The sequence below is a fragment of the Podarcis raffonei genome, chromosome 6 (genome assembly GCF_027172205.1).
Source record: "Podarcis raffonei isolate rPodRaf1 chromosome 6, rPodRaf1.pri, whole genome shotgun sequence".
In the NCBI taxonomy this organism is placed as follows: Eukaryota; Metazoa; Chordata; class Lepidosauria; order Squamata; family Lacertidae; genus Podarcis; species Podarcis raffonei.
Window position 1 is genome coordinate 68,384,932 of NC_070607.1, and position 23,016 is coordinate 68,407,947.

The 23,016-nt window shown below is 43.2% G+C and overlaps 2 protein-coding genes and 1 pseudogene across 5 annotated transcripts in view; all 3 read left to right on the top strand.

Moving 5' to 3' along the window:
• The window catches only part of KDM5B (lysine demethylase 5B), a 50,343-nt gene extending 47,666 nt beyond the window's left edge, over positions 1 to 2,677 (top strand). For all 4 annotated transcript variants that reach the window (XM_053393782.1, XM_053393784.1, XM_053393783.1 and 1 more), the window contains 4 exons: positions 77 to 188; positions 391 to 545; positions 1,210 to 1,527; positions 1,830 to 2,677. In XM_053393782.1, the coding sequence (XP_053249757.1) occupies positions 77 to 188; positions 391 to 545; positions 1,210 to 1,527; positions 1,830 to 1,967 (723 nt within the window). In that variant the 3' untranslated portion in view covers positions 1,968 to 2,677. The remainder of the gene's footprint in view (positions 1 to 76; positions 189 to 390; positions 546 to 1,209; positions 1,528 to 1,829) is intronic.
• Positions 2,678 to 10,206: 7,529 nt separating this feature from the next.
• On the top strand, positions 10,207 to 11,742 carry LOC128416271 (cytochrome b5 type B-like; annotated as a pseudogene).
• A 79-nt stretch (positions 11,743 to 11,821) lies between these two features.
• IPO9 (importin 9) overlaps positions 11,822 to 23,016 on the top strand; it is a 36,523-nt gene continuing 25,328 nt past the window's right edge. Inside the window, exons 1-2 of the mRNA XM_053393786.1 lie at positions 11,822 to 12,149; positions 21,818 to 21,879. Coding sequence (XP_053249761.1) covers positions 11,999 to 12,149; positions 21,818 to 21,879 — 213 coding nt within the window. The 5' untranslated portion in view covers positions 11,822 to 11,998. The remainder of the gene's footprint in view (positions 12,150 to 21,817; positions 21,880 to 23,016) is intronic.

Below are 23,016 nucleotides of genomic sequence, written 5' to 3' on the forward strand. Positions count from 1 at the left end.
TTTTAACACCATGATCATTCAAGTTCACAGCATGTTAAAGAAATAAGGTGGTGTTTAATTGCTTCTCTTTAATTAGGTTTCACAGACAATTGGTGCGACATCTTTCTCTTTGCCACATGACTGGAATAACAGACCCATGCATTTACACTCTCCTTTCTCTACAGGACAAAACTGCATCCCCCTTCATGGTAAGTATGCTGTACTTATCATTCATCAGTGTGAAATCCTAAACATAACATTATGAGCTCCTTTGTGTAGGGTCTTGTAGGCAGAGAGTTTGTAAAAATAATTTCAATTTGCTTGATATGCTTTGGAAAGAAAAGTTTTAAAGCTTCACCATTTTTAAACTTCACCACTGATAATTAAAAATTATTTTGTTTGTCACTCTAGCCATTAGTGCAGAGCTGAATGAACTGATGATGGAAGCCCAACTACTACAGGTTTCACTACCCGAAATACAAGAGTTGTATGAGATCTTATTCACAAAGCAAAGCCCAGTTGCAAAGACAGAACAGAGGTCACCAGTAGGACCAACAAGTGAAAAGGTAAGCTTTTAGGACTGGGGTCCATCTCAGAAAGGGAGTGATTGCTTGAATCTGCTGGTTTTGAAAATCTTGTTTTAATTGCTGTAATGTAAATATAGGCTCCCCCCCCCCATCAACAGTGCACATGCACACACAGAAGCATTTTCCTATGTATCACTTTTATTTCTCCCCTCCCTCAACATCAGCCACCAGGAGATGATAGAGAGGGCACACTAGAAATCCAGCTCAGTTGTTTCTCTGTACCCCTTCCCCCCAAAAAACACACCAGATATGCAGTTGCAATGGAATTCTTACAAATGTTCTGTTGCATAAGCTTTGCCAAACCAAAGCTCTAATGTCCAGGTTTTTGTGACATTGCTTACAAGCTCCAAAAGTGGTTAGGGATAGCTTGCATGCTGTGGCAGTTCACAGCCGATATGTGTGCTCTCAATATTAATTCCCTTGCACTTAAAAGGTGACAGGAGGTTTTTGTGTCTGTGTTGAAAAAATGGTAAAACTTTTCAAAAAAAATCTCATTCTTAAGTGCTATAAGAAAGAGATGCTGAAGTATTATGCTTAATATGTGCTTCTCATTAAATGTGTGGATGGTTACTGCATAGCATGCAGAAGTATAAGGAACTGGCTATGTGGTACTTTATGAACTTCTAATGCATGTTTCTTGTAGACTGATTTTTGTCGAGGGAAGAGAGATGGAATTTGCTCTGTGGAAAGGAAGCTGAAGAGACATTTTGAGAGAGGAGATTTCTGCGGTGAGATGAGAACACGAGTCAGAAAAATAGCTCCCAACAAGAAAAAACTGAAATTATCTCATTTGAGGGAACTGGGTACTAGCAAGCTGGAAAGAAACAGGTTGTTTGACATACAGCGGTCTGGTGAAAGCCAGTTGCTTCTTTCGGATATGTCCTTCTCTGAACAAGAAGAATCTGAAGATGAGGATGCCATCTGCCCAGCTGTCAACTGCCTGCAACCTGAAGGTGATGAGGTAAGTTGAAGGAAATATCTGTAAAGGATGTAAAAATGCATGGTTTGGTAGAATCATAGAGATGGAGGGGGCATTGTAGGCCACCCAGGACAAACAAACCCAGTTCTTTCAGCCTTTCACCCTAAGACTATTTTCTGAACACCAGTTTTTCTATCTCCTCAAAGTATTGTGCCCAGTACAGGATATGGTACTAGTAGACTGCTAGACTTGTAGCTACAGAAAACTTGCTAGCAAACAGATATAAAAGTGATGTACTATATTTGTTGTTGTGTGAAGACTTTTAACTCTCTCTTTGTGTCTAGGTGGACTGGGTCCAGTGTGATGGCTGCTGCAATCAGTGGTTCCATCAAGTATGTGTGGGTGTCTCTCCAGAAATGGCAGAAAAAGAAGACTACATATGTGTGAGCTGTACGGGAAAGGACTCCCCATATCGAAAGTAACATGCCTGATGAACATAAGGACTCTACAACAGAAGATTAGCTTTTTTTTTCCTCCACAAAGCCACTGGGCTGGTTTTAGAGCCAAGTTGCAAATGGTGCTACTTCTATCCTAATGGGATCATTTTTCAGACCTTAAAACAATTTGACACTTTTGTATTTTTATCCTTTAAGCTGTTTGTGGTTATTGAGGTTTGAAATGCTGACTGTTCAGACAGGGGTTTTTCGCCAGTTTGAAGGCATCAAAACATGCACCTTTTCATGTATAGCATTAAATTACCTCTTTGAAATTTACCAGCACATTTAATCAACTCTGTTTAGGTGCAAAACACTGCACTAAGAATTCCCATAATTCCTCTTTTTGAAGAAATCCCTGTTTACTCTTTTGAACATTTTTGAAAACTTTAGATTCCCCCCCCCCCTTTGATTTTGTAGACTAGGTTTATTTATCTGAGCAATAACTTCTGTGTCTGGTTTCAGTGACTGGAATTCTATTTCTGAACAGCGTGTGGTGCTTTTAGCATTGGTTAATGTACAGAAAGCAAATGTTTAGGTTCTAGTGTCACTGATGGACTAGTGATGTAGGAGACAAGAAAGCTCTGTAAAGTAATGGCCACAGCTGTATTTTGGCTTTTTCTTCTTTTTTGGTAGCTTGTATCAAATGTTGCAGTTTATATTGTGGAATAAACCCTTGGTTATGTTACAAAATTCAATGCTGGTGTCTTCAAAGATGTTGCATTGCAGCTGTTTCCCACCTTGATCACTTTTATGATGCATGTTTTCACATAATTATGTTTTTAAAAGCATCCATGCCATTGCATTTTGAGACGTCTTTCTTTCCTTAATCCCACAGAGCCTAGATCTGCCTTGTAAAAACCTACTTCTTCATTACCTGTGGCAAATAGGTGTAGAAACTTAACAAATCTGTTTCTTTTCTAAGACCACGAATGTGTAGGCAAGTGGGTTTTATGAGGTAGTAACTTTTGTAGATATGTTTTACAAAGGTCTCTCAGATGACATAAATGATGGAAGGGCCTTGCTCAGTGTAGAGTCCATGCTCTGCAGGCAAAACATCCCAGGTTCAGTCCTCAGCATCTCTAGACTTGTCACAGAATTCTGATGGAAATTGGTGTGGAAAATGCCAATGTTCACTTATTTGTCCCATGTCTGGAACAGAAATCAATTCAGTGAATATGATTGGTATTTGCTCTTGTTTTGAGTTCGCCAGTGGTGCATGATTGATTGCGTCTTTCCCCATTTGTATTGAGTTCCCTATGTGTTGAAATGAATGACCATTGCATTGAAATGGTGTGTAATAACGTAATAATAGCAATTAATGTAAAACTCTGCCAAATTGGAAAGTGAGTCTAATAATGTAGTTTGTGTCAGAAGACAAACTGCAGCAGAATGGACATAAATGTCTTCTTCCATTCCTAGCATCTCCAGGTATGGGTGGGAGAGACCACTGCTTTAAACCCTGAGTGCCACTGCTAGTCAGTACCTGAGCTAGATGGACTAATGGTCTGATTCAATATGAGAGTCAGGATTCATCTGTGAGCTTTGTCAGTACAAGCCCTGCCCACGGCTATCTTATGTATTGGACTGGTGTTCCTTTTTGTGTCAATTCCTCATGGTATATATTTGCTCACTTCTGACTTCGGTAAGTTTTTGGACAGCAGTCTTCACAACCAGATACCATTCTTTCCCAATTCATGGGTGACGAGAATACAGTTTGGAACTCTTGACCAGTGAGAAAAAGGACAGAAATATTCCTATCAGCTTTGATCTTCTTGCTTCTATCTCTATATAACTGCCACTACTAACATGTCCGACTGAGTTCAGAATCAATGTTATGTTAGATGATAGCTCAGTCAGCAGAGAATGAGACTCTTGACATACATTTGGCCTAAAATGTAACTTGCTAGCAGAACGAAAAAACATTGGCTGGCTGTTATATATTTTTTTAATGCCAAAAAATGCCAATACATTTAAAGCATAAAACATATTTGTAACACAAAAATCAAAAACTGGAATTCTTATTTACAGGCTTCTTATTTCATTTTAACTTCTGGAATTAGTGGTGGGAATATGCTATGGGATTAGTTCTTAAGACTTGCGCTAAATCTGACAGCTAGTGAGTACAAGCAGTACAAATTATGGATGCTATAGTCCAGGAGTTTCTTCTGTCTATCTTCAGCCCTTGTAGTGGTTCCAGAATAGCAATGGAAACTGTGTTTTATAATAAAGTATTGTCCCAACTGCAATGGGTTGGCTGCACTGACCAGTAGCACTTTCAGAATTCCCATTACTTGAGAACAAAGCATATTAAGACAGCCTTCCCCAGCCTGGCACTTGCCAAATGTTGGGACTGCAGTTCTCATAATCCTTTACCCATTGTCGTGATGGCTGGGGTTGAGGGCAGTTGGGAGTCTCAACATTTGGAGCACCAGCCTGAGGAAGGCTACCTGAGGGAAAGCCTTTCCTTGAAAGCCATGCCCGAAACAATCCTAATGCCACATTTATTTATTTTAATAAATAAAGAGCATATTGATCAACACTTGGGCGGAGGGGCAGAATGAAAAATATTTTGCTCCTTTATGAAGAAATCTGTTCCAGAACTGTATAAAAAGATTGTGTGTGAGAGAAATACTGTCCTAGGTGTATTCCTTTCCAAAATGCTGTGTTGCTTGGGTGGAAAATCAGTGGACACCTCTGCTAGCAGATTCTGAGGGAACGTGATTTTTGCAGACTAGCTCTTCCTGCTGTAGTCAACCTATGCCACCTCCCATATTTTCAGAAGTGTCCCTCAACATTCGCTCTGATTTTGGGGAAATGCTTGTACCTGTGGGGGCAAGGAAGAAATGGTGAACAACCCCCTCTGTGATCATCCATTGGCTTAGCAGAAGCACCTGCTGAATCAAAAGTCCTCTTGTGAGCTTAAGAACACCAACGCGTATCTTTGAGTTGGCACAACTCATCCAAGTTATACAGTGGTACCTCGGGTTACAGACGCTTCAGGTTACAGACTCCGCTAACCCAGAAATAGTACCTTGGGTTAAGAACTTTGCTTCAGGATGAGAACAGAAATCATATGGTTGCGGCTTGGCAGCTGCTGGAGGCCCCATTAGCTAAAGTGATACCTCTAGGTTAAGAACGGACCTCCAGAACGAATTAAGTTCTTAACCCAAGGTACCACTGTACCATGAAAACACAAAGTAGCCGCATCAATAGAGTAGTAACAAAAGTTTTGTAGACTGTTCAGCCCTTAGATTTTCAGAAATGTACCCTCTTCAGACCAATAAACATCTTATTTCAATCGACAATGTTACCTTGGAGCCAGTGCTGCCAGCCTTTCCCTTTATGAGAGATGCATGTTTAAAGGTAAAAACATTATTGGCCCATGACAGTGTTTTTATTTTGGGGAGAGGGGAGCACCTATTGTATGGGAGTGTAAGAAAGAGTGGCCAATATTACATTGTTTTGCCAGGTTCCTGCAAAGGCCCTCAGCTTCGAAAGCACTGCATTGTGGGAAGGAAACAAAAAACCAGACTTTATCATATCACCACTGCACAGCCAGCATGAGATTGGGTTACATACAGTGGTCTGTTTGGTTCCCTGTACAATAGTGAGGTTATTACAGAGAGATTGCCATCATTTTGACAGAGTCAGATCTAGAACACAAGGACGCTGGTATAAGAAAACACTGAGATCTTTCATATGGAAGCACTTAAATAGGGTTGTTTTGTCACCATGCCGGTCTATGCAAAGCAGTGTTTTCAAGCATTTACTCTAGAACACATGGGTGCTGATGTAACAAGCCAGTCCTGGAAACATTTAAATTGTCACCGTGTTGATCTGTGCAAAGCGTTGTCCTCTCAGGCATTCTCTTTAGTGAAAGCCGTTGCACAACAAAGCCAGCTAGGGAGCTTTGTCCTAAAATAGCAACTATGAAATTGGGTTAGTACAAACACTGTATTGGTAATAGGCCAGAAATAATAATGTCTCTGTTCATCTGGATGTTTATAGGCTCTGTCATGCACTTCACTGACATGACACATGTCTCACTACTGCCTGCTCATGAGATCTGAACTGGCATATTTAATTCTGGCTACAACCCAACTTTACCTCAGAATGTGCTAGTTCAAAAGGAAGATGCCTATAGTCAGACCATGCTTGTGGTTTCATGCATCCATCTGCAGGACAAACAATAGGGTATTTATAGGACATGTTGGATTTGTGAAAAATCCACACATTTTTTCTGTGGTTTTTGCATGATTAATTAAATGCATTTCAGCCACTCTTAAGAAAAGCATTGCAAGCCATTCAGCAGTTTGCTTCAGCATACAATTGGGGGGTGGGGGTGGAGGAAAAAGAACTTTGCTATGTATTGATGCTGCAGGACATTTGTTACAGGTGCCACATAATACTTGTTCTGCACTTGTAATAAATCTGTCTTTTAGTGTGGCAGCATGTACACTGTGGAACTTCCTGTGAATGAGGTCAGGTAGTAGGCACTTTCACTGTAATCTTAATGGTGCCTGTTTGAAACATATTTTGTTTAGGCAAGCCCTCCAGGCATGTAGAAGTTGCAAGTATTTTTTTTCTTTTCAGCTCTGATTAATAAAAGTCTCCTCTCATCATCATCATTATTATATTTATATATCAACTTCGATTTGAAATTACAAGGCAATGTACAAAAAAAAAACACACAGTACAAAATAAATCAGCAGACAATAGACAAGGACAGACATAAAATTTATAAATGCAACCAAATTCTGGTCAATTCTTAGGGCCTCTTGGTGTAGCCTTTGTATTTTGTATCCTCCATAGCACCCGTCCAATCCATATAAGGGAAGTCAGCTGTGGCAATACAGTGTAGCCCTTCAGTTCTCCTGTTCTTCCAGGGCTGTACGAGCAGTTGGCTTAAGAAAGCAGCCCTTATTGGGCTTTCAGCAATCTTCTCTCTCTTTACTGCCTCACCACTATTTGAAGTACAGCCAAGAGAATCATGCCAAGCTACAGCTCTGCTTGCTTTTAGCTCATAGTTCACTACTGAGAAGGATGGGTGAGTGGGAGGGCATTTTAATTCTGATGGTGGCAGTGAGGGGGGGAAATGCTTGGTTTTTTAGAGACACAATATTGTGTATGCACAGTGATGGCTGTTCATTAATAGCAATCATGCATGCTATCCAGCAGGGGCCCATGACATGTATACAACCATGTGCCATCTCAAATAATATTTTTTTCTGGTCACCTCACCACCCACCTAACTTTTGATATCAGGGACACCCAGAGGAGCTCTGATTACCTTAATATCCAGACAGTGGGAGCTTGCAGTCCTTTCAGATGCCCCTTCAGTACATCTCCACATTTTACCACTGCTCAGCTGACTGTCCAGAGCTTTGCAATGGCCAGAACAAATCAGAATGAATGTAAAGAATGTAATTCTAAGCACACATGAGAGTAAGCCTGGTGAAACCTGGTGGGATAAGTCCCACGATTGGAATGTAATAATGGAGGGATACAATCTATTTCAGAGAAACAGACCAGACAAGAAAGGAGGAGGAGTGGCGTTATATGTCAGGGATGTGTATACCTGTGAAGAGATCCAAGATTTAGAACCTCAAAGCCAAAGTGAGAGCATTTGGGTCAAAATTAAGGGAGAGAAGAATAACAGTGACCTCATTGTGGGAGTTTACTATAGATCCCCAAGCCAAACGGAGGACATAGATGATGCCTTCCTGGAACAGATGGCCAAGCATGCAAAAGGAAGGGAGATAGTAGTAATGGGGGACTTCAATTACCCGGATATTTGTTGGATGTCAAACTCAGCCAAGAGCATAAGGTCAAACAGATTCCTCACTGGCCTTGCAGACAACTTCATTGTCCAGAAAGTGGGAGAAGCTACAAGAGGAACAGCCATTTTAGATCTGGTCCTAACCAATGTTGATGACCTGGTTAGTGGGGTAGAAGTGGAAGGATCATTAGGCGCGAGTGATCATGCTCTTCTGAAGTTTACTATACAGCGGAAAGGAGCAGCCAAGCATACTAGGACTCAATTTCTCGACTTTAAGAAAGCCGACTTCATAAAACTTAGGGAAGTGCTGGGTGAGATCCCATGGACAGTAATACTAAAAGGAAAGGGAGTTCATGATGGCTGGGAGTTTGTTAAGAGGGAGATAGTAAAAGCACAACTTCAGGCAATACCAATGAGACGGAAACATGGAAGGTGCCTAAAGAAGCCAGGGTGGCTATCTAAAGAACTTTTAACTGAGTTAAGATTAAAAAAGGATGTGTACAAAAAATGGAAAAGGGGGGAAACCACCAAAGAGGAATTCAAACAAATAGCCAGCACGTGTAGACACAAAGTCAGAAAAGCTAAAGCACAGAATGAACTCAGGCTTGCTAGAGAGGTTAAAAGCAACAAAAAAGGCTTTTATGGGTATGTTCGTAGCAAAAGGAAGAACAAAGAAACAGTGGGGTCACTCAGAGGAGAAGATGGTGAAATGCAAACAGGGGACACAGAAAGGGCTGAACTCCTCAATGCCTTCTTTGCCTCAGTCTTCTCCGATAAAGAAAACAATGCCCGACCTGAAGAATTTGGAGCAAATGATTCAGCAGAGGAAACACAGCCCAGAATAACTAAGGAGATAGTACAAGAATACTTGGCTAGTCTAGATGTATTCAAGTCTCCAGGGCCAGATGAACTGCATCCAAGAGTATTAAAAGAACTGGCAGATGTGATTTCAGAACCACTGGCAGTCATCTTTGAGAATTCCTGGAGAACAGGCGAAGTCCCGGCAGACTGGAGGAGGGCAAATGTTGTCCCTATTTTCAAAAAGGGGAAAAGAGAGGACCCAAATAATTACCGCCCAGTCAGTCTGACATCAATACCAGGGAAGATTCTGGAGCAGATCATTAAGCAAACAGTCTGTGAGCACCTGGAAAGGAATGCTGTGATCACCAATAGTCAGCATGGATTTCTGAAAAATAAGTCATGTCAGACTAACCTGATCTCGTTTTTTGACAGAATTACAAGCCTGGTAGATGAAGGGAACGCAGTGGATGTAGCCTACCTTGATTTCAGCAAGGCATTTGACAAGGTGCCCCATGATATTCTTGTAAAGAAGCTGGTAAAATGCGGTCTTGACTATGCTACCACTCAGTGGATTTGTAACTGGCTGACTGACCGAACCCAAAGGGTGCTCATCAATGGTTCCTCTTCATCCTGGAGAAGAGTGACTAGTGGGGTGCCACAGGGTTCTGTCTTGGGCCCGGTCTTATTCAACATCTTTATCAACGACTTGGATGATGGACTCAAGGGCATCCTGATCAAATTTGCAGATGACACCAAACTGGGAGGGGTGGCTAACACCCCAGAGGACAGGAACACACTTCAAAACGACCTTGACAGATTAGAGAACTGGGCCAAAACAAACAAGATGAATTTTAACAGGGAGAAATGTAAAGTATTGCACTTGGGCAAAAAAAATGAGAGGCACAAATACAAGATGGGTGACACCTGGCTTGAGAGCACTACATGTGAAAAGGATCTAGGAGTCTTGGTTGACCACAAACTTGACATGAGCCAACAGTGTGACGCGGCAGCTAAAAAAGCCAATGCAATTCTGGGCTGCATCAATAGGAGTATCGCATCTAGATCAAGGGAAGTAATAGTGCCACTGTATTCTGCTCTGGTCAGACCTCACCTGGAGTACTGTGTCCAGTTCTGGGCACCACAGTTCAAGAAGGACATTGACAAACTGGAACGTGTCCAGAGGAGGGCAACCAAAATGGTCAAAGGCCTGGAAACGATGCCTTATGAGGAACGGCTAAGGGAGCTGGGCATGTTTAGCCTGGAGAAGAGGAGGTTAAGGGGTGATATGATAGCCATGTTCAAATATATAAAAGGATGTCACATAGAGGAGGGAGAAAGGTTGTTTTCTGCTGCTCCAGAGAAGCGGACACGGAGCAATGGATCCAAACTACAAGAAAGAAGATTCCACCTAAACATTAGGAAGAACTTCCTGACAGTAAGAGCTGTTCGACAGTGGAATTTGCTGCCAAGGAGTGTGGTGGAGTCTCCTTCTTTGGAGGTCTTTAAGCAGAGGCTTGACAACCATATGTCAGGAGTGCTCTGATGGTGTTTCCTGCTTGGCAGGGGGTTGGACTCGATGGCCCTTGTGGTCTCTTCCAACTCTATGATTCTATGATTCTATGATTCTAAGCCCATTTCAATCAGGGTTCCCTAACTGGTCAGAAATAAGTTCGTATAGTCCCTCGACAGTCAAGAAGCAAGGTCATTTCTCCTCCCTGTCTTTTGTCTTGTTATTTATTTTAAATTTTATTGATTAAATTTGTATACCACCCTTCATCTGACGATCACAGGGCCGTTCGCAACATACAAAATGAAAACAAAAAACACATCATAATCATCCTCATTCTCATCAACAAACAAACCAATAACCAGTAGGGAGGAACATGTGATCTTCGTTGGACTCCAACTCGCACCATTCCCAGCCAGCGTAACCAATGGTCAGGGGGTGAAGGAAGTTGTAGCCCAGCAAGGGCCAAACATTCCCCACCCCCTGCTTTAAGATGTAGGTGAACAGTCAATTTTTGTATTGTATCTGCCCATCCCTGTTTCCAGCAAAAGCTATTGAGCTGGACCCCTAAGCCAGCCAAAAATGGATGGATCCCACCGTCCATTTTTTTATTTCAAAAGTCAGCCTGTTCAGTCAAGGCGGGCGAGTCTGAATGGGGTCAAGAAAGGAGCATGATAGCGGGGACATGCTGAAGACCTGCGAAAGGGGATCCATCTTCACCCTGGACAAAGTGGTGAAGCGAAACAAGGAGACCTGGCTGGTCATCAGTGGGCGCCCGCTTCCTCAGTGGGCATCCAGGTGGAGAGGAGATTCTGCTTGAACAAGCTGGTAGAGATGCCACTGAGAACTTTGAAGATGTTGGCCACTCTTTGGATGCCCGAGAGATGCTTGACCAATGCCTTATAGGAGAGTTTCATCCGTATGGCAGTAATCCTAATGCCTCCAAGGTTCCAAACAAGTCTTCTTCGAAAGAATGAAGTTTCCAGACAGTCTGGCTGATCCCTGTTTTGGGAGCCACAGTCTTGGGATTGATGTATCCCTACTACATGATGGATGGGAAATTCTCCTGATTTGACCTTGCTGAGCCTTTAGGACTGGAAACCATGCCTTGCCACTGAAAATGGGGTTTTACTAAATTTGATGAACATAGATTTTGTCCTTCACTTGCATCAGCCAGTCCAGCAGCCCTGCTGTCTGCAAAGCTAAGCAGGAATTTGGTGGGGCTCACTGCTATCTTTCTTGTAACTGCAGAAACAGCAACTTCCTGCCATTCCATGGCATGGCATTTCTGTCACCATTGACCATGAGTCACTTTTCATCCAGCAGCTTCTGACTTGTCGTGATGGTGACCTATGCCAGCCTGTCCCATTAAGTACCAGCAGAATGAGATGGCATGCTGTCAACATTTCTCTTTAGCAGACCAGCAAGAGAAATGGCTCCACCAGCACAGCGCAGACTGGGAACAGCAGTACACCTGCCTCTTCTCGGGTGTTTTCCTTCAGCTTCTTTCCGTACATGGTTTTTTGAAACGGTTAAATGGGTACATTTTTCTTTCAGTCTTCTGCTTTACATAGTCTACCTTTTTAATCTGCCTGATCTGTAATAAAGGACTCCTCCAATTAAAAAAAAAAAGTAAAAGTTGTCAGCCTAAGGATGCGATGCTTCCATCCGTGCTGCAGGGGGCGCTCTCCGAGAACTGGTTCCGGCGGGATCCTCGCCGGCGCCGCTCTCCGCGCGAGAGCACGTCGTTGCGTGCGCGTTTGGCGCGCGGTGGCGGCAGCAGCCGCGGCCCTCAGCCCGCCTAGTGCCGCCTTTCCCTCACCCGCTGCTGCCTTTCCTCCCGCCTCGCGCTTCCTCCCGCCCCCACCCCCCAGCCCCGCGGAGGTTCTCCCTCGCCTTTGCTGCTGCTCTCCTCAGGGGCGCGGCGGGATGGCGGGCGTCGCGTCGGGCGTGGGGCCAGGCCCTGTGGCTCAGGGGCTGAAGGAGGCGCTGGTGGAGACCCTGAACGGCATCCTGTGCCCGGTGCAAGGGGTGCGCGCAGCTGCCGAGGAGCAGGTGAAGGTGCTGGAGGTCACCGAGGGTGAGTGTGGGGGCAGCAACTGCCGACGGGGTGGGGGGGGAGGCTCTGAGGGGAGCGGAGCCTCCCGCTTCTTCCCTTTTGTGGGCCTCGGGTCTCCCCGGCCAGGGCGATGGGCAGAGAAGGAGATGGAGCTGCTCCTCGGTTTCCCAGTTCTGGTATAACCCCCTTTGGGGGGGGGCTTTTGGGGGGCAGGGGTTGGAAAGGACTTTTCGCAGAGCTTGAGGTGGGCGGGGAAACTCGTGTCCTGCCTCTGCCGCCCCCGGTTCCGCGCTCCCTTCAGGGTCCTGCCCCAGTCTCGCCTCTTCTTCGGCACCGGAGATGCCGAGGCTTCCTTTCCAAGTCGTCCGGAGTTTATATGTCTCGGAGTGGGCTTCCTCCGGCGGCCCCGCTTCTCCTTTTGTGCCCATTGTGTATGTAAGGCATAAATCGGCCTTCGTCTGGTGAGTGTCGTCGGCCTGACCCTAAGGGTCGCCGCAGCGGTGCGGCCACACAACTACTACAGGGTGCAGTTAAAAAGTGGCTCCCTCCCTTTTGTGCTAACGGCGGGTCCTTGGTCAGAAAAGGTTGAAGAGGGTTCCTCATGGGATAAGGTTGGGTGATGGGGAAGGAGGGGGCTTTGTCTGGGCGCCTTGCTGAAGTTCGCCTATAAAGCAGCATTAAGGGTTTCCAAGCTAAATTATTCAGACTTTAAAGAGCAACACTGAACTGAGTGAGATAGTAATATCTCTGTAGTAAAATTGGTTGGCCTAAAGGGTTGCGTACGGCCGGGTTTTAATGAGAAAAAGCTGTGCTCATTAAGTGTAATAGAATTAAATAGAGATGTAGATCTTAAAGCCTTCTGCAGAAATGTTTCTAAAAGGCGTTCTTTCCTACTTAAGACTAGCTTAGGTGTATACAGTACTGTCGCAGGGTATACTGTCTTTCTCCCACTTCTCCTCTGGAGCATTGTTATGCTCACTGTGATAAGCTAGCTGTGGGAGTGCCTGGTATGTAAATATTCCCACACAGATTGTGATCTACCATGTGAACTGGTGCAGATCAACAAGGGCTGAAACATTGCATGTCTGAATTGCAGAGTCTGAATGTGCTGATACTTCACTCCATAATTTCCAAATTAGGCTTTTTAAATGTGCTCTAAAACCCATTTAAACTCCATAGATTTAGACATAGCAGTTCCATAAACATAATAAATTACTTCAGTTTAATGTAGAGAGTTATAATAAGATCTGAATTCTGTGTGGTTATTAGTTGTTGTGTGTGTGTTATATGTGTTGATATATACCCATATGCATACATACATACATACATACATACATGTGTGCTTATATGTGGTTAGATCCAACTCCCACCAGTCTCAGCCAGGACAGTCAGTCATCAGGGGTAATAAGACGTGTATTCCAACCATTAGCTGATGGACATCATGTGTCCCAACCCTGTTCTAAGGAAATTAATTTCTCCTGCCAAAATACCACAATAGAAAAAAAATCTGCTTTAGCTTTATTTATCGATTTTTGAATTATTTATGTGCTTATGCGTTAGGAATATTTTGTTGAAATATTTAAAAACGATGTTTTCCATAGCAAATTCAAGTTAAATAAGCCTTTAAGAAATTTATCTCCTTTCCCTCTCTTGCCACCCCCAGTCTGGTAACTTAAATGACTAATGAGAAGAAAATTCCTGAGATAGGTAGTATGTAATGTGTTGTGGGCAGATACGATTGCTACTTGGTCACTGTTGTGCAAACGTGTTATGCAGGCAAGTGGAGCTATGGGGGGGAGGCATAACTACCTACCGTATTTTTTGCTCTATAGGGCGCACCGGACCATAGGGCGCGCCTAGTTTTAAGGGGGGGAAATTATTCCCCCCCCCAGCCCCAAAGAGCAAAGAAGCCAAGACAGCGAGCGGGATCCATCCCGCTGGCTGTTTTGGCTTCCTCCGAAGGCTTGCGAATAGCTGCCTGAAGCCTGGAGAGCGAGAGGGGTCGGTGCACACCGACCCCTCTTGCTCTCCAGGCTTCAGCGAAAGCCTGCATTCGCTCCATAGGACGCACACAAATTTCCCCTTCATTTTTGGAGGGGAAAAAGTGCGTCCTATAGATTGAAAAATACGGTACTTTCAGAAGCAAGTCATGAACAATATAGCACTTTTGTGGTGTTGTTCTTGTTGTTTGAAAGCTGTCATTGCTTGAAGGAGAAGTACCAATATTTATGCGTATTTGTACCATATTTTCTGGTTTTGTCTGTTTTAAGCAGTTTGATTATGTCACTTCAAAGGGAACTTCCTTCAGACACCCAACCCAGCTGAAGCTTCTCCCAATGTGGTTTCTTTCAGTTGATGAACTTCTATCTCTGGCACAACTTAATTGGAGATGTCTGCTGAGTAAAGTACAAATGTGTGTTGAGGTATTGGTGGAGAGGGCAGAAAGATTAATCGTACAAAGAGGACAGAGATGGCATTATTAAAGTGTCACTAATTATTGCAATAAAAGAAATCAGTTGTATAGCCTTCTGAGAAGGCTTATCCATAAGGCTTCTTCACATAGGATTAAGCTTTAATGATGTATATTTTAAGATCAGAAGTAAGTTGTGCATGTTTTCTTTGTAACTTAGCTTTATCTGTACCTATCCTGCAAGCCAGCCCACTTTTTTTGCTTAATTCTTACATTTCAAGAGCTGATTGCACTAAGGAATGCTGGATTGAAGAGAATTTACAGCACACTATTGTGTATGAAAGTATGAGAGTGCCATAGGTCATCACAATAGGATAATACTAGCCTGCAGAAAACTCTAGGCTGCCTCATTTTTTTTTGAGAGCTCATAAAAATATTAAACAGGAAGCAGCTTTGGACTCACTTTTCCAATGCTTAGAGTACACCAAGTCATAAACTATCCTTAAAACACAAAACTTAACCATATTGTTGAGCATGTGGGGAAGAGACATTATGAGACACTCCAGATAATGGCCTTTTAAAACAATTGAAGCCAAATGTCAAACTTTATGAAATTTTATTTGGTGAAAGGTGGGGGGGAAAGAAAAGGGAAGGCAAAAACACACAGAGAGACTTAAAATGAACTAAGTAAATATCTTAGAATCATAGAATCATAGAGTTGGAAGAGACCACAAGGGCCATCGAGTCCAACCCCCTGCCAAGCAGGAAACACCATCAGAGCACTCCTGACATATGGTTGTCAAGCCTCTGCTTAAAGACCTCCAAAGAAGGAGACTCCACCACACTCCTTGGCAGCAAATTCCACTGTCGAACAGCTCTTACTGTCAGGAAGTTCTTCCTAATGTTTAGGTGGAATCTTCTTTCTTGTAGTTTGGATCCATTGCTCCGTGTCCGCTTCTCTGGAGCAGCAGAAAACAACCTTTCTCCCTCCTCTATGTGACATCCTTTTATATATTTGAACATGGCTATCATATCACCCCTTAACCTCCTCTTCTCCAGGCTAAACATGCCGAGCTCCCTTAGCCGTTCCTCATAAGGCATCGTTTCCAGGCCTTTGACCATTTTGGTTGCCTTCCTCTGGACACGTTCCAGTTTGTCAGTGTCCTTCTTGAACTGTGGTGCCCAGAACTGGACACAGTACTCCAGGTGAGGTCTGACCAGAGCAGAATACAGTGGCACTATTACTTCCCTTGATCTAGATGCTATACTCCTATTGATGCAGCCCAGAATTGCATTGGCTTTTTTAGCTGCCACGACACTGTTGGCTCATGTCAAGTTTGTGGTCAACCAAGACTCCTAGATCCTTTTCACATGTACTGCTCTCAAGCCAGGTGTCACCCATCTTGTATTTATGCCTCTCATTTTTTTTTGCCCAAGTGCAGTACTTTACATTTCTCCCTGTTAAAATTCATCTTGTTTGTTTTGGCCCAGTTCTCTAATCTGTCAAGGTCGTTTTGAAGTGTGATCCTGTCCTCTGGGGTGTTAGCCACCCCTCCCAGTTTGCTGTCATCTGCAAATTTGATCAGGATGCCCTTGAGTCCATCATCCAAGTCGTTGATAAAGATGTTGAATAAGGCTGGGCCCAAGACAGAACCCTGTGGCACCCCACTAGTCACTCTTCTCCAGGATGAAGAGGAACCATTGATGAGCACCCTTTGGGTTCCAGTCCTTTTATTCCAGTCTTTTGTAAATGTCTGGTCCTGCTGGTTCCGAATTTTACCCAGTTAGTTTCACCAACACGGCATAGTCCATTAACTTCATCTGCCACTCTTCTTTTGTTGGGATCTCTTCGTTCCGGAGAGCCGTACTTAACCTGAAACTGTTCTTAACCTGAAGCACCACTTTAGCTAATGGGGCCTCCAGCTGCCGCCCCGCCGCCGGAGCACAATTTCTGTTCTTATCCTGAAGCAAAGTTCTTAACCTGAAGCACTATTTCTGGGTTAGCGGAGTGTGTAACCTGAAGCGTATGTAACCCAAGGTAGCACTGTAAAGGATTAATCTGAGTATGTACTATTGAAAATTAAATGCAGGATGTATTCAGGGGCTGTAGGCAAATTGACAGAGGTGCAGGATTTCAGACTCTTGAAAGGATAGTATTGGTCTGTTCACACACATCTTACCCTCCTCCCCATATAAATTCAACGATTCCTAACCTATTTCTTACATAACCCAAGTGTCAGGTGCTCGCACCTACAGGGAAAATTTATATGCAGCTTGTAGTATCAAATATGAGCTGATAACTGCTTTGAAGATCTGAGGTCAGCCCTCCTGTTACAGAACAAATGAGAATTGCTCATTCTAGGAGTGGCTGCTTCAAGCAAGCTTGGGGACATGTCACACTTCTACTTTTAGCAGCAAGCCCAGACTCTTTCGCATTATATGATCATGTAATGGTACAGTATGGGGTGAGCAACCACCATTGGGCCCTCCGATGTGTTGTAGCTTACATACATCATTCAAAACTGTCACATTTTCATCCTGCGCCTTCTGAATAGGTTATTTATTTTAAAAGTAGTAGTAGTATTTGGCAGAACCTGCAGATTTTGTTATGCTGAAACTGGAAACACAGGCAAATTAACACTAGTTTGCCCTAGCAATTATTCAAGTAGTTTTTTTTCCGCCCTAGCAATTATTCAGGTAGTTATTTCCTATCCAGAGGGCTCTGAGTTGAATTTTAAGAGTTGTGAACCTATTGCTGGCTGAGGTGGGCCCTGAATCTCATCTCTGGTTTGAAAACGGGGGCATTTTTGACCCATCTCACAGCCAAAGATACCTCTTCACAGAATCCATTTGATGGGAAAGCAATGGCTATGAGATTGCGATTTAGTGAAAATAGTTAATGGTTTTAAGTAATAACCGTGAGAATAGGCTAGTATGAAGCATTCTACATAGCGTTGCTCAGGAAGAGTTTTGCAAGCTTCAGTTGAGATAGCATATGACAGCATCACTGCCAGAGCACTTAAATTATGTGAAAGAGCATGTCACATGAGATGTATCTCAGTGGCCACCCCACAGCTGGCCATCACTATTTCCCTGGAAACTTTCTAGGACTGCCCACAGTCTTGCCTCACCGCAAATCACCAATATGTTTTAAACGTATAAAACAAGGGTGGCTAACCCGAGATCCTCCAGATGTTGTTGGACTACAGCTTCCATCATCTCTGACCATTGACCATACTGAATGAGGCTAATGGAATTGAGAGTCCAAAGGCATGTGGAGGGTCACTGGTTAGTCACCTCTGGTCTAAATCAAGTGTGCATAATTAATCTGTGCTAGGTGATCCTGAGTATGCACTTTTTATGGCAGCATAGGAAGCTGCCTTATACCACGGTTGGGCCATTATTTCATCTAGCTCAGTATTGTCTACATTGACTGGCAGTGGGTCTCCAGGATTTCAGGCAGGAGTCTCTCTCAACCCTAACTGGTAGTGCCAGGGATTTGACTTGGGACTTTCTGCTTGCAAGCCAAACCATGTACCACTGAGCTAGGTTTTGCTGGATTAGATCAAGGTCCATGCAAGAATGTCAACAATCAGCATTAAGGATGTCATCTTCTGCTGTTATGTGAATAAGTTAAAGTACTTGGTTTCATTTAAAACACAGTTTGAATGCAGCATTGCTTCTCAGTAGTTATGTCTTTGCTTCATTATAGATGTTTGTCTTTGCAGTGATAGCATAGTTGAACTTTACTGTAAACAAATATCTTTTTCAAAATATTTTTGTCTTGTGTTTCTGTCTTAGGTAAATATTCAGCTGCTAACAAAATATAATCAAATTGAAGTATACATTTAAATTAAAAAACAAATGTAACCACAATTTTAAAATATCAGGAATCAGTATTTTTTTAAATGGCAGTATCAGCACCCTATGATTAAAGTGTAGCACCCAAAAAGTCTTTTGTAAGGATGTATGTTTACATATTTTGTACATACCTTTTTGGGGAGGGTGTTCAGTATTCTTTGCGGCACAACAGAAGATCCTGTCCCTAATGCCCACCAGCTTCACTTCTTATGGTAGAGGGGCATAGAGTTGGGATTCTGAAGTTGACTTCTGTGTTCAGCTGGATTCTTAAGACTGTTCTTAGTATCTGGTCCTATGCTGTTTAACATCAAAAGCAGAACTTTGAATTTAGCCCAGGGACAAATTGGTAACCAATGGAGATCAGATGATAATAGAGAGATGATTCAAACTGTGAGTCCTACATAATGCCTTGGTTCACAGTGTAGCTGCCCATTTACTACAGCATGAATGAAAGAGGCCATGTGCCAGCTGAAATTATAAAATGCATTCTACCCACCCTCACTATCTGGCTTCTAGGCACAGAGCTGAATCCAGGAGCACTCCAGTATTGAGTCTGATGTTCAGGGTGGTGCAGTCCTATCCAAAACAAGTTTTACATCTACCTCCCAGTTTCCAACCTCCTCACCCAACAATATTTCCACTTTGTCTGGATTAAGTTGCAGTTTGTTTGCTCACTGCCAATCCAAAATTGACACCAAGCAGTGCTTCAAATCCTCCTCAGTCTTCCTGAGTTCAGATTACTCCTATGGTTACAAGACTAGGTAACCATAGTTGTCATATAATGATTCCACTAACTTGGAACTGGCGGGAGAAATTGCTTTCTTATTCTCACTTGAGGTTTTCTGGATCTCTTCCAGTATAGCCTAAACAATGTTCTTCTGCGAAGGGAGAACCCTCGGGGATCAAGACTCAGTCCTGAGCATGTGGTGTTCACTGAGCCTAGCTGATGGAGCCTGTACTTGGATAAAGGCCAGTTTTGCAGTTTTTTACTACTAGTATTGGCTTTGGTTCCACAAGTAGTTTGAGAAAATATTTCTGAACAAAAGAAACATTTAACATTGCTTCTTATTTTAATTAGGATGCTCCTGCTTTTATAGGAACTGTGCCCCATAAAAATTCAGGAGCAAGAAAGAAAGATGGACTCCTTTTGAATTTTTCATTGCATTCTCTATATCAGGGTGGGGAACCTATAGCCCATGGACCTCCCCGTATGTCCTGCCAGGCAATTTTGATCGATGCATGCTTATCTGCCCTTCTGATGTCAAATGTGGGACACGTAAAGTCACTGCTGGGCCAGAAAGGTGCCAGCAAAGCCCTCTTCATGGTGCTTTGAAGTCCCAATTATCAGCTGATTGTTGGGGTTTTGAAGCACAGCTTAGGGCTCTCTGCAGTCACAGATGATCAGTTAATATTTTGGTGTTGGAGAGAGCCCTGCACAGCTGCAGCCCATACATTCAGCTGGAAACAGCTGCACAGAAAGCCTTGTATTCAGAGAGTGCTGGAAGAAGTGCTTTGAATACAAAGGTGTTCTCTGCAGAGGAAAAGGTGCTCAGTTTTTAGGATCATTTACCCCTCCTTCCTGCATAGTGGTCAGCATATTCTGAATGTTGATGGCTGTCAGTCACCTGACATAATGATGTGAGGCAGGGCAGTCCAACTTTTCATACCAAATGGGCTACAAGAGTACTTCGACACGGAACCCATGGGCTGCACACTGCCTTGTCATGCAGGGTTGTGGGAATGAGGCTAATCTTGACGTTGGGAAATCTTTTTTACCCCCCAAGGGCCACATTCTTTTGGGGAAAACCTGTCTAATGCTGGAGCCAAAGCAAGATGTGGATAGGTAAACAGGGAAGCATGACTTGATTGAACAATTCTTTCAGTTACCCTATCCCCCCCCCCTCTCTCTTTCTCTTTCCAACCCCATCTGTCTCTGCTTAGAAGTGTGGAGTGGAGGAAAAGTTAAGATTTGCATCAGCAAAAGGGTTTGCATCAGCAAAAGGGGAACCATTTCTCTGATTTGTGGGGAAGTGATTAAAGTCCATTTACAAACAAAAGGGTCGTATTGTTGGAAAGCTCAGCATACAAATTACATTTCCTGCGAAGATATCACATATCTTGGCAAAAGAAAGAATTAGTACACAGGTTGGGGAGCAGAAATACTTAACAGCTCTGCTGCAAAGCAGCATCTTCCCATTTTTCTTTGTGAAATTGCGGGAATTGCGAAGGGGGTGACTGGATGGGAACACCCTGTGAACCAGAAGTCCCACCCCTGAGCTAAAAAACTACATATATAAAATTGAATAATATGTCTTATTGGAGAGGGAGATAAGAAACTGCAGAGATGATGTTGATGGAAATATTGAGGGACTGTACTAGCACTGCATCAATCATCAGCGGATTTTGCATAGGATAATTACAGGATATGAATGTGATCATTACGTACCTGCTGCAATGGTGTCCAAGTGCAGAAGCTTCTCTTGTGCCATAGAACTGGCAGAACTGGAATCTAGCCATAGAACTGGGAGACATTAGGAATTATTTGTTTTAATTGAATGTTTATAGATTTAAACTCATATTTATGTTAGCGTAGTTATAAGTTCCTTTGTGAAAGCTTTTTACCTTATAAAGGAGGTAGAAATACAAAATTGGGGTGGGAAATCTCACACCTCAAGACCACATGTGACCCTCCAGGCCCTTTGATTTCTTCCTGGGCCACATCGCTTAGCGACCATCCTCCATTTCCTCCTTGTGAGTTGATGTTTGACTGGAATGCTTGTTTATCTGGATGGATGATTGAGAAAGGTGATATATATGCATGTGCTTGTGGAAACTTAAGCATTTTGTGTGACTGGGTCATGTTTGTTGCTCCACGTACTTCTGCTTTTAGCCCCACTCACTACTGGCGTGTGGCCCTCCACCTGAAAGCAGTTTTCTGTCTCTGATCTAAATAAATAAAATATTTACTGCTTAGATACACACAGGATTGTAATTTTAAAGCTTCACTTTCAAATTATATGAGCTTCTTGCTTTGTAATGACCTTTTTGCTCTGTAAATCATTTGGTTGGAATGTCTGGTCCAACCAGACATTATTTTTTATCATCTATATTTGTGTATTAGTGGCAAAGTAATGACAAAGTGTTATTTCCTTCAAATGGTTCAGATTTCTAGATGTCCCCTCTTTTCTCCAACTTTCTGCTATAACCCAGTCATTGAAAATAACTTTTGTTCATAGGATTTTTGAATTAAAAGGTTGGTGGAGAGAAGCTAAGAATAGGGCAGGAACTATAGGGAGTGGACTGTGCAAGGAATAAAGGGTCACACATGAAAAATGACAATGTAGTTTCCCCAGCATTATAACCTCTGAAACATGATAGTGTGTTACCAGTAGCTTACTTTTTTTTCTTTTAATTTCAGAATTTGGTGTTCACTTGGCAGAATTGACTGTAGATCCCCAAGGAGCACTGGCCATTCGTCAGGTCAGTCTCAAATAATTTAAAGTTAAAGTATTTGTTTGCTGAGCAGCTTCCTGTTATCCCTATAACCAGGTGAGCAATTATTTTGGTACAGAGGATGTTCACTTTCATGTATTACGACTCACTTCTCCCTGCCCCTTCCACAGATGTTAATACCACAGAGCTGAGTAGGAGTCCCTTAGCACCACTTTCTAGAAACAGCTGCCCAACTAGGAGTGGAACCACTGTAAAACAGTGCCCCAGTCTTCAACCTTGAGAACCAGTGCAGAAGAATGCAGTCATCAGAACCTTGCCCAAGAAGGGAGTATTAGCTATGTTGAGATAGAAGCACAACATACATATTACAAAATAGTAAGCTACTGCTGAAGTATGTCACATTTTCTGGTATAATCATGGTGCCTTTCTTAAAATAGACAGACTGACATGAATAAGGACATTCAATTTTTAACATTTTAAAGTTAAGCACATTTAAGTCCCATTAAATCAAAAGAGCGAGAGAGCACATGCTTAAATTTCTCTACTTCACTGGAATGTTGATACTGGCAGTCCTTATCTCCCTTGTCAGAGTGAAGAATGTAAGAAAGCTAACTCTTGAACATGGTATCGTGTAAGACAGGATGATGTCCTTGTAAAAAGTGTTCTTTTTGTCTATTGAAAAGTACATTTATTGCCTTGCCTCTGAATGTTTACATTGTTTTATTACTGAAGCACAGACCACAACAAAATCTTCACTCTTTGCACATACCGTAGATTCCGGTGTATAAGACGACTTTTTAACCCTGGAAAAGAGGTTAAAAAGTCGGGGGTCGTCTTATACACCAGGTATGGGCGGCACGGAGAGGAGCCGGCCCCCGCTGCTGCGGCGGCGGCTCCGAAGTAGCAGCAGTGAGCGGCAGGCTCAGCTCCGTGCTGGGAGAAAACTGCCTGGTGCGGAGCTCGCCCCCCATTGCTTCTTCGGAAGCAGCAGCAGCGGGCAGCAGGCTCAGCTCTGCGACGGGTGGCTTTCTCCTGGCGCAGAGCTGCCCAGCATATTAAGCGACTGGGCCTATAAGACGAACCCCCAAATTGCAGCTGCCAATTTGGGGGGGGGTCGTCTAATACGCCCAGTCGCCGAATACGCCGGAATCTACGGTATCTATG